Genomic DNA, 12,339 nt, shown 5'->3' on the forward strand with positions numbered 1-12,339 from the left:
GTAAGCTTGAGATGAACTTGGCACTTAAAGATTTGTGTTCACTTATTAATTAAATGTCACTGGTGCGAGTGTAGTACAAACACGAGTTAGGATTCAACAGAAACAATCCTCTGAGAATTGGACATTTTAAAACTTAGGTTCGAGATGAACTTGACAGTTAAAGATTCAAATTTGTAGATACTGTTAATTAAATGTCACTTCAAAACAGTCTATGAAGGGTGAAATAAAATTATAACAAACAAGAGTTAGGACTCAATAAACACTATCTTTTAAATACTTATAACACATTCAAATTTTTCATAAGTTCGAGATGAACTTGGCAGCTGAAGATTCAAATTTGTAGTTACTTTTTCATTAAATGTCTCATTGGACGAGCGTAGTACAAACATGAGTTAGGGTTCAACATACACTAACTTTTAAAATGCATATAACATTTCAAAACCCAAGTACGAGATGAACTTGGCAGTTAAAGATTCACATTTGTAGTAATTATTTCGTTAATGTCACTTGTTGAGGGTGTAGTAAACATTTCTTTTGACAAAAATACAAATTTTGATTTGTGTAAAATGTTCCTCTGAGAGCTTTGAAGTTGACTGTGCTATTGTCTGTGGTCTATTGTTGCATAGCGTGTAAGGTGGAGACCAAGTTTCAAAGCCAAGGTTTCTATGATGTTCGCAGTTCAGTGCGGGACCTGAGGCGGTAAAGCTATGGCGCATGATGAAGAGGAACTGAGCGCGTTGGACAGCTTAGGTCAGGGGAACAGCTATTGTTGGGGTAGGAGGGGAGAGGGAAGGTTGAGCGGTACAGGTGGTGTGAGGAGTGTAAGGAGGGGGAATTAGAGAGGGTGATGCTGTGAAAGTGCTTGGCGTGAGAAAGTATTATGCATAATGTGAAAGACAGATCTATTATTCGGGATAATAATATTTTTGAAAAATGTAATGAGAAAGTCGAACAGGATTTTTGGTTTCTCAGAGATATCATTTAGGTTTAGGCTTGATTAAAATATTGATCTAAATGAATATAGCAGTTTTCAGTGATGTCTAGTAAAGAAACTTTGTTTAGAACTTCTAATACCTCAAGATCTTGATCTGTTTCAGTAAAGTTGTGCTTAAATTCTTTCATATGTAGGTCGGCCGCTCTCAGAGGAACATTTTACCCAAATCGAAATTTGTATTTTTGTCAAAAGAAATGTTTACTACACCCTCATCAAGTGACATTAATGAAATAATTACTACAAATGTGAATCTTTTAACTGCCAAGTTCATCTCGTACTTGGGTTTTGAAATGTTATATGCATTTTAAAAGTTAGTGTATGTTGAACCCTAACTCATGTTTGTACTATGCTCGTCCTATGAGACATTTAATGAAAAAGTAACTACAAATTTGAATCTTCAGCTGCCAAGTTCATCTCGAACTTATGAAAAATTTGTATATGTTATAAGTATTTAAAAGATGGTATTTATTGAGTCCTAACTCTTGTTTGTTATAATTTTATTTCACCCTTCATAGACTGTTTTGAAGTGACATTTAATTAACAGTATCTACAAATTTGTATCTTTAACTGCCAAGTTCATCTCGAACCTAAGTTTTAAAATGTCATGTGCAATTCTGAGAGGATTGTTTCTGTTGAATCCTAACTCGTGTTTGTACTACACTCGCACCAGTGACATTTAATGAATAAGTGAACACAAATCCTTAAGTGCCAAGTTTATCTCGAGCTTACTCAAAGTTCAAATGTGTTACATGTATTTTAAAAGATTGCATTTATCGAGCCCTAGCTCGTGTTTGTACAATTTCACCCTTCACCGCCTGTTTTGAATTGACACTTAGTGAAAAGTGACTACAAATTTGAATCCTTAACTGCCAAGTTCATCTCAATCCTAAGTTTTTAAAAATGTTATGTGCATTTTTGAGACGATTGTGTTTGTTGAATCCTAACTTATGTTTGTACTACACTCGTGGCAGGCGACATTTAATGGAAGAGTGTCTGCAAAAATTTGAATCTTATTGCTAAGTTCATTATAAGTTAAGAACTTCATTTTCCCGTATTGAACTGAGATTCACAATTAGAATTAAAGAAGGTTCAACCTATTCAATACAAAGTGTGTTGTACAAGGTGTTCACAACATGTTATTTATTATTACTAGTACTGGTTTCGATGCTTAATGGCGTCATCATCAGCTAGAAATCACAAAGTGGGCAGGGTACATAACATACATGATACATGCATTGCAAAGTACAAATGATTGACAGTTCTTACATTAAGAGCTAGATGAATAATGAGTAAAATATGATGGCATAATATAATGCATAGAGGCGTTATAGTCTAATGAGGTCGGTAGGTATTGTACAATAAAATTCGTCTGATGAATGAGAGTAGTCTTAGTATAATAATAAAACGATGCGGGGTGTCCACTCTTCTGTTGTTATCAATGGAGATATATAAGTCCAGGTCCAGTGTTGTGTGTGGTTGGCAAGACCATCAAATATTTGTTTAAGGCCGGTACGCCTGCCGTTGAGTGGTTGAATAAGGTTGAATTTTGAGGTCGTCTCAGCTCAACATAGGTGATGAAGCTTAAAAGGAAGAAAAGCTAAGTTAATGAAATGGATAGCTAAAGATGGGTTCACGGCCGAATGTGATGGAATATGGGACTCACCTTGTTCAGCGTGCTGGTTGTGTGTTGTGAGAAGGGTTGCGGGCGAGTGAGATGGATGTGAGTTAGTTGAGTGTGAGTGGAGGAGAGGTGGGAGGGGCAGGAAAAGGAGAGAGGGGCGAAGGAGGAGAGAGGAGGGGAGTGGAAGGGATGGGAAGGCAGAGTTGAAGGCGGGTCATGGGGATGGAGTGGTGGTAGTGTGCGACATAGGAGAGTGTTGTGCAGAGCGTAAAAGATCGAATTCTTCTTCGTGGATTTGATGCCTCTAAAGACTTCGATTAGGAAGTTGAAAAGAATATTAGGTTTTTCTGAAATTTCATTGAGGTTTAGATTGGGATTAAAAAATTGGTCTAAATGAATAAAACAGTTTTCCGTAACATCGAGTAAAGGGCCTTTGTTTATGTTTTTGAGAATTTCTAGGTCTTGTTCTATGGTAGTGAAATTATGCTTTGAGTCATGTATGTGTTGGCCTATTGCAGAAAACCTATTATACTTAATGGCATTGACATGTTCTAGGTATCTAACTTTGAAACTTCTTCTGGTCTGTCCGATGTATGAGGAAAAACAGTTACTGCATTTGAAACGATAAACACCTGACTTTGCGTGAATGTCGGATTTGTTTATTGACTTGGAATTATGCACTATTTTTATAATTCTATTGTTGGTTCTGTACGAAATTTTAATATTATGTTTCTTGAAGATGTTGGTTACACTGTGTATGTTTTCATTGAAAGTGAAGGTGGCATATAGGGCAGGGTTAGGTCTTTCTTTGGTTAATATTGACTTTAGTCTGTGTTTACATTTGTTGATAATGCATTCTATGAATGAGGAATTATATCTGTTTTATTTAGCGATGGCACGTATGGTATTCAGTTCTTTCTTTAGATTTTCCTTAGATAACGGTATTTTTAATGCTCGGTCTACCATACTGTAGTAAGTGGCGCACTTATGTGTGTAGGGGTGTGTGGAGTCTCTTCTGATAGTTGTCGCTGTTTGTGTTGGTTTACTGTAGATATTATATTCTAGTGAGGAAGGCAGTCTCTTAATTGTAAGGTTTAAAAAATTTATTGAGTTATTGGACTCGGACTCCAATGTAAATTTTATATTAGAATCTATATTGTTTAAATTGTTGAGGGTGTAGCTGCATTTACCGTTCTGTCATCTAGAATAACCAGAGTGTTTGAGAAGATATTATTGTTATTAATTGCCGTGTATTCTAGGGAATCTATGTATATCTCCACTAAAATTCCTGAGGCTGGCGACCCCATAGCCAGTCCATCTTGTTGGTATATACATTTGTCAAATGTGAAATAGTTGTTGTGAATCACTAGTTTTAGGACCTGCATGAAATCCTGGATCTCAAGTTTACTTAGCCCACTATGTGCTTTTAGGTTATTTTGAATTATGGGAAGGAGTTTTTTAGTGTTAATGCTGGGATACATATTGTTGATATCAAATGACTGAAGGGTGTGAAACGGTTGTATTTTTAATTTGTTCAGTTTTTCAATTAATTCAATAGTGTTTTTTACGGATTTTTTCAACTGAAATTTATTTTTACTAAGGAATTTCTGAATGAGTTGGGCCAATTTGTATAATGGGCTAGGTCTGTAGTTAATGATGGGGCATATGGGGACGCTGGTCTTATGGATTTTGGGGAAAGCTTTGGCGGTAGGCAGACTGGGATTCATATTAAGTAATCGCGTTTTTTCTTGTTCTGTAGAAAGGAATGATGTATTTTTTAAAGTTTGTTTTAGAAGACGTTGGATTTGCTGAGTCGGATCTTTTTTAACTATGGAGAAGGAGCCATTATTGAAAAAACAAAAAGTTTTTTCAATATAATCGGTTTTATCCATGACAACGATCGCATTGCCCTTATCGGCTTTTGTAACGATAAGGTCGTGATCTTTAATTTTCTTCGCGAGTTTAGTGATATGTTCTCGTTCTGCGAAGGTTTCTTTGTATATACTACTATTAGTGGGTGTTGTTTTGTTTTTTAGGTTATGGATTTTGTTTAATTTCTGTTTAACGTCCAATCTGACCTCATCTTGTAAGTCTGAAGGCATTTTGTTTATGGCTGTTTCTGATTCTATGACTAGTGTGGTAGCGATATTAACTTTATTTGGATTTGGCCAATTGTGTTTTGGTCCTTCTTTTCAAGGATCTTGTTTTCCTTGTCTGATAGTTTTATTTTTGTCAAGTGATGGTCTTGCCAACCACGCACAACACTGGACCTGGACTTACATATCTCCATTGATAACAACAGAAGAGTACCCCCTGCGGGTGGGGAACGCACATGTAGAATACACCTACGGTATCCCCTGCCTGTCGTAAGAGGCGACTGACAGGGGCCCAAGGGGCTCTGAACTTGGGAGTGTGGATTGGCGACCACGGGGCCCTTAGCTGAGTCTTGGCATTGCTTCCACTTACTTGTGCCAGGCTCCTCACTTTCGTCTATCCTGTCCGACCTCCCTTGGTCAACTCTTGTTCTTTTCCGACGCCGACGGTATTAGAGCATTCTAGGCCTAGGGAGTCTTTCATTTTCACGCCCTTCGTGGCCCTTGCCTTTCTTCGTCCGTTACTTCATTTTTCGAAGTGACGGATCCCGTCTTTCTCCTTTTCTCTCTCTTTTTATCCCCTGTGGGTGGGGGACGCGGACGAATAATACACCCGTGGTATCCCCTGCCTGTCGTGAGAAGCGACTAAGAGGGGCGACCAAGGGATGATTGAATTAGAACCATGAAACTACTTTTGATTCGTACCATCATGCGGGGAACACCATGGGTTGCCTGTACTTGCGAGTAGTACCACTAATTTTTTTTTTTTTTTTTTTTTTTTTTTGCTAGGGGCTTTACGTCGCACCGACACAGATAGGTCTTATGGCGACGATGGGATAGGAAAGGCCTAGGAGTTGGAAGGAAGCGGCCGTGGCCTTAATTAAGGTACAGCCCCAGCATTTGCCTGGTGTGAAAATGGGAAACCACGGAAAACCATCTTCAGGGCTGACGATAGTGGGATTCGAACCTACTATCTCCCGGATGCAAGCTCACAGCCGCGCGCCTCTACGCGCACGGCCAACTCGCCCGGTACCACTAAATTAGGTACGAAGTAGGTTTGTGATTAGTAGCAGTAAATAGCCTGGCCGGGTGGTTTCCAGTACCCGTGCGTCGTGCCCATGTGAGCAACACCGCGGGTCTGGGCGTAGCCTGTGAGTTGTACCGCTATATGAGCGGCACCGTGGGTCAGCGTTGCCTGTAATTGGTACCCACTATGTTGAGGAACAGCACGGGATAGTGCGAGTCCCTGAGGTTAGTACACTCGGTGGGGAGCCTTCTCGGTTTGCGTTGGCTTTGAGCGGCGCCGTGGGTCAGCGTTGCCTGTGATTGGTCCCCACTATTTTGAGGAACACCACGGGATAGTGCGCGTCCCTGTGGTTAGTACACTCGGTGAGGAGCCTTCTTTGTTTGTGTTGGCTATGAGCGGCGCCGTGGGTCGGCGTTGCCTGTGATTGGTCCCCACTATGTTGAGGAACACCACGGGATAGTGCGAGTCCCTGTGGTTAGTACACTCGGTGAGGAACCTTATCGGTTTGCGTTGGCTATGAGTGGCGCCATTGTGTTAGACACACCATAGGTCTGCGTTACTTGTACGATGTACAATATTTGTGAGTAGTACCATCTTGTGTGGAACACCGTGAGTCTTCGCTACTTTTTGATTAGTACCCCAACATGACAAATACCATGGTTCTACTTTACTCGCGACAGGTACCATTCTGTGGGGCCTTAGACGTGGATTTTGCACCCCTTTAGTCATCAAGCATCATTGTGCTTTCTAAGCGGTCCTTTGGTCTGTAATACTATTATTTCCGATCTTTTTTGCGTCTGATCCACTGTTTTTCCTTTCTTTCTTTCTTTTTTTTTTTTTTTTTTTTTTTTTTGGGTTCATGTCCATCCATTCATTCTTCATCACATTTATTTTTTATTTTGGTCAGTGGATAAATTTGAACTTTTAGTTATTTCATTTCATACCATTAAGGGCCGATGACCTCGATGTTATGCCCCTTTAAACAACAAGCATCATCATCATCATCATCATCATCATCATCACCACCACCACAACAGAAGAGTGGACAATTTTACCGCACCGTTTTATTATTATACTAAGACTTTTACTCTCATTCATCAGACCAATTTTATTGTACAATACCTACCTACCTACCTCATTAGACTATAACGCCTCTATGCGTTATATTATGCCATCATATTTTACTCATTATTCATCTAGCTCTTAATGTAAAAACTGTCAATCATTTGTACTTTGCAATGCATGTATCATGTATACAATTTTATGTTATGTACCCTGCCCACTTTGTGATTTCTAGCTGATGATGACGCCATTAAGCGCCGAAACTGGTACTAGTAATAATAAATAACATGTTGTGAACACCTTGTACAACACATTATGTATTGAATAGGTTGAAACTTCTTTAATTCTAGTTGTGCCAAGTTCATCTCAAACTTCTGTGTGGTTTTGTTGTGTTGTATGTTTTTTGGGGGATTGTGTTTTTGAGTCCTAACTCATATTCGTACAGTTTTGATTCACCCTTCATGGACTATTTTGATGACTGACAATTTCTGAACTTGTAATTCACAATTTTATGTCTCTTTTACTTTTATTGAATCATAATGTTGTACCATTTTGTGTAATGTACATGTCTGCATGTATACACCTATGCCTATTTCTCACATTTTGGCTGAAGATGACGCTAAATAGCGTTAAAACCAGTTCCAAGTAAATATGTTGTAACTTAAACATTATAACATTTATTTGTATTGAAAAGGTGGATCCTTTAAGTTACCTCTCTTACGTTCTCAGTTCAATATGGAAAAAAAAATTAAATTCTTAGATTTAAAAGAAAGATACGTTACAAGAAAAAATATCTTCTTGAACATTCCAGAGTGTCTAATACATACTATCTGCGCACTTTTTAGTGATAGATTTGTGTACGGGATGAGGAGCAAGGAGGGAGCACTTCCGGTTCCGATAGTACTGCCAACTGAATGGAAATGAAATCTGAATTGAATCGATAATATGATCGATCGATATGATTATTCTAAACCTTTGTTATCTTAAGCCAACAATTGTGTCACACACATATTATATAACACTATATAACATTTCTCTATGCGAATCTTATTCCTAGAGTGAATTCTATAGTTTAGCTTTGCTGTGTAAATAACAACAGTACTAGTACGTAAAGTGTACGCCAGATGTCGCACAGCGATGCATAAGTGATTCATAGTTTGTCTTTCAAAGGTTGCCAGTACGAATCTCGAAGATTGCCGAGGTCGACCGATTCAGCACTAGGGTGTAAATCTATCGCTAAAACGTGCGCAGATAGTAGTTTACAATGGATGGAATATTCTCAAATGTTCTCGTCACCGATTACCATTCTGGAAGTTACAGTGTGTTTCACAATTATGGATTACATTTTATATACAGGTAAGAATAAATTATAATATTAATTTACAGGTATTTCCATTAACGGAACTGATACAAAAGTCTGTGCACATGACATAACCTCACACACAACGCGATCGTATTGTAATAATAATTATATAAATACTAACTGGATGTAACACTTCACAGCCATACATACAAATAATAATAATAATAATAATAATAATAATAATAATAATAATAATCTGCATTAGTCACCCATGGGTGAGAGAACGTAATTTTCAATTTATACCTGTTATCACACTTGCATCATACATAGCTTGTGTTCTGCAACTTTGTGAATAGAATAGTGAAGTTAGGATAAGTTTAACTAGCAACTGGACAACTCAAGGAAACAGCAGTTTGATATTGCATCATAATCAGTCGATGGTAGGAAAAAACCAGTGTGTTGTATGCTTACCTAAACAAGTTGCTCTTTCATGCAAATTCTCATTTCCAGCAATTTTTTTTATCTTGTTTAACATTAACTGACTGGTTTTAAATCGTCATCATCATTGTTCTCTAGCTCCAGTTGCTTGGATACTGAGTACAAGTCTTTGCCATCTCTTTCTGTCAAAGAATATACTGTTCATGGATCTCAGAGTTCAGTGCTCTCTCCTATTTGATCTGTCCTGCTCATCTGAGGTCTTCCAACACATTTCTTTCTCTTTATTGTTTTCTCGAAGTACGCTTTTGCTTTTCTTCCTTTGTCCATCCTTTAAACATGCCTATTCCATAGCAGGAGTGACCTCTAGATAATTTGAGTAAAGCTTAATTTCACACTTGCATCAGCTCGATTAACTTCATTCCTCATTTTACCCTTCTTTGTTCCCTGAAGCATGATGTGTATGAACTTCATTTCAGAAGCTTCAATTCTGCTGGTGTGTTATTTCGAGACATCTTTTAAAATATCATCATCATCATCTTTTCCTCCTTCTTAACTTCGTGTCTTTCACATATACTTGGCTCTTCCTTTCCACTGAATATACATTATGATTTTGCTCCTTATATCTGTTATAACAGAATTGTACTTGTTGCAGAAAGTTCTTCTACATGGGATAATCTGTGACGCAGTTGGGAGAAAAATGTCCAAGAGCCTTGGCAATGTAATTGATCCTGGGGATGTGATAAATGGAATATCTTTAGAGGTATGTATGGTTGTGGAACTTACAAATGTTATATGATACGTCCTTTGTCCAGGGTACATTTTGAGTATGTTATGGAAAATAAATCTATCAGTCTACAGTGGAATTTAGCAAAGAAGAACTTGGATACATGTTTCTGTTTCGATATGCATTTTAAAATCTTTACACCCATTGCAGTCCGACAGGTCCAGCAGCCTTTATCATTTCTGCACTATTTTCATCCATCCCTCGTGCCTTTCCCATTTTCATTTTTTGGACTGCTAATTTCACCTCTGACATTGCTATATCATCTACTGTTGAATCATCACACCGTATTCTGTCTCCTTCCTCAATTTCTCCCTGTTCTATCTGGATCTGCTCTGTAAGATTCCAATATTCCTCAAATGCTCTCAATATCACAGAGTCTGGAATTTGCCTACATTCCCTATATCGTTTCAGTGGGTCATCCTGCTTCTCTTTGAGCGGTTCTATATCTTGATCGTCCACTGATTCATGAGGTTGACTTCTTGGACTACCATGTCTTCAGGTTTATGGTAAACCTTCAAATTGGCAGCGTTGAAAATAGCCTCAGTGCGTCCATCTAATGACTGGATTTTATATGAATTGTTTTGTAAACTCTGGATGACTTTAAATGGACCCATATACGGCGATGCAAACTTTGCATAGTACTTATTCTCAGGATTTGAAAGAGTGGGTTTACAGACGAGCACATATTCGCCTACATCCAACGGCCGATGAAATCTCTTATTTCTGACACGTCTCAAACGTCGGTCAGCGTGCTGACGAAGATGCCTAGCTGTAGTTTCAATGCACATCGCTTGAGATGGTCGCGGGTCGCTCGGACACTTCACCACTGCGTGCCATGGTCTCAGAGGATAAATATTGGAATGAACCACCGTTGGTATGTGCCCTATAGATTCGTGGATAGTGTTATTCACGCAATCTTCGATGATGGGTAATACATCCAACCGTCTCCAATGCTCTTGAGCACAGAAGATCCGACAGAACTTTGCGATGACTTGCATAATTCGTTCTGACGGATTTCCCTCGGGATGGAGAACTGAACTGAGAATATGGCAAATTTCAAGCCATTGTAACTCCTGCTTAAACTGAGCTGATGTGAATTGTTAGCCGTGGTCCGTCAATAAAAACATTGGCTTCCCCATAGTTGGAATGATGGTTCTATTTATAGCTTTCAAGACTAACTTAGTGTTTGCCTTCTGTAATGGGCGTAAATACGTGAACTTAGAGAATACTTCCACGGTTACCAAGACATATGTATTCCCTCTACGTGACTTGGGAAGGACTCCGTAAATGTCCATGGCGAACAATTCACGTGGTTTAGTTGGTAAGAGAGGTATCGGTGCCTGTCGAATGAGGTATGGGTTCGCCTTAACCCTCTGGCATGTGCCACATGTAATCACAATGCTTCTAACGTTTTCTCGCAGATTAACCCAGGTGAACGTTTCCTGAAGGTTAGCAGTGACCTTGTCAGTCCCACCATGACCGGTTTTTCTATGGACGTGCCATATAAATCCCTTCCTAAGTGGTGGTGGTATAACAATTCTAGACTTCGTGTGCTCCTTGTCTATGAATTTCAGCAAGGTGTTGTCAACAAACAGATAGCTCTCAGCTAGCTTCTCAACTTCCCCATGTCCTGGGTCGTCACGTGGAAACTCTCCCTTCAAGAACGAAATTAACCTGCCACAAAATTGATCTCGTCTTTGGAATTCTGGTAAACGTGCCAGCTCATTGAGAAAAGTCCTGTCTTCGTCATCCACGAAGTTTACCTCATGTTCATCCTCATTTGGATTTTGACTCAAGGCATCCGCCAGGACATTAGACATTCCTGAACATTACTCGATGGTCAGATTGAACTGCTGAATAAACAGTGCCTACCTATCTACTCTCTTGCTAGCAACTACCGTCTTCATCACCTCTGTGGATCAGCGGTAGAGTGTCGGCCTCCAGATCCCAAGATAGCGGGTTCAAACCCGGCAGAGGTAGTTTGATTTTTGAAGGGCGGAAAAAAGTCCATTCGACACTCCATGTCGTATGATATCGGCATGTAAAAGATCTCTGGTGACACATTTGGTGTTTACCCAACAAAATTCATTAAAGCTCAGCCATAGATGCCCAAGAGAGTTTCGGTTTACTCGGTCTGCCATCTAGTGGGCCTAGAGTAAAACAGAACGTCGAAATTGACGAGCAGACAGCCAGACGGTGTCAAATTGAAATGTCTGCTCACGGTAGCTGAAGCCATACGATTATTATTATTATTATTATTATTATTATTATTATTATTATTATTATTATTATTATTATTATTATTATTATTATTATTATTACCGGGCGAGTTGGCCGTGCGCGTAGAGGCGCGCGGCTGTGAGCTTGCATCCGGGAGATAGTAGGTTCGAATCCCACTATCGGCAGCCCTGAAGATGGTTTTCCGTGGTTTCCCATTTTCACACCAGGCAAATGCTGGGGCTGTACCTTAATTAGGGCCACGGCCGCTTCCTTCCAACTCCTAGGCCTTTCCCATCCCATCGTCGCCATAAGACCTATCTGTGTCGGTGCGACGTAAAGCCCCTAGCAAAAAAAAATTATTATTATTATTATTATTATTATCATCACGAATGTTAAAGCCTTGTGATCCGTCCTAATAGTTATATGGAATCCAAAAATCATCTTTCTGCAGTGCTGTAGAGATTGAACAATTGCAAGCATTTCTAATTCAGTGACATTGTATTTTAGCTCGTGCTTCCTAAGTTTACAGCTAAAGAATGCCAAGTAGTTCTTCTTCTTGGGTTCCTCTTCTTCCTCTTGGTATAAGACTGCACCAATCCCTACGGTGGAAGCATCCATTTGTAAGATGAAGGTCTTATCGAAATTTGGGTACCCTAGCTTCAAACTTCTAGCTAACATCTCCTTAGTATCCCGAAAGGAAATCTCATGTTCCCTAGACCACTTTCATTGATTGTTCTTTACTAGCAAATCTTGCAGTGGAGCCACAACCTCCGTATAATTCGGACAATGAACACTGA

At 39.2% G+C, this 12,339-nt stretch overlaps 1 protein-coding gene across 2 annotated transcripts in view; it reads left to right on the plus strand.

Annotated features, from left to right (window-relative positions):
- LOC136873861 (valine--tRNA ligase) overlaps positions 1-12,339 on the plus strand; it is a 292,221-nt gene that overhangs the window by 141,911 nt on the left and 137,971 nt on the right. For both annotated transcript variants that reach the window (XR_010860187.2, XM_067147153.2), the window contains exon 11: positions 9,191-9,298. Coding sequence is in view for 1 of the 2 variants with exons in the window: in XM_067147153.2 (XP_067003254.2) it covers positions 9,191-9,298 (108 nt within the window). In the remaining variant the exon portion in view is untranslated. The remainder of the gene's footprint in view (positions 1-9,190; positions 9,299-12,339) is intronic.

Source organism: Anabrus simplex, chromosome 5, assembly GCF_040414725.1.
Source record: "Anabrus simplex isolate iqAnaSimp1 chromosome 5, ASM4041472v1, whole genome shotgun sequence".
In the NCBI taxonomy this organism is placed as follows: domain Eukaryota; kingdom Metazoa; phylum Arthropoda; class Insecta; order Orthoptera; family Tettigoniidae; genus Anabrus; species Anabrus simplex.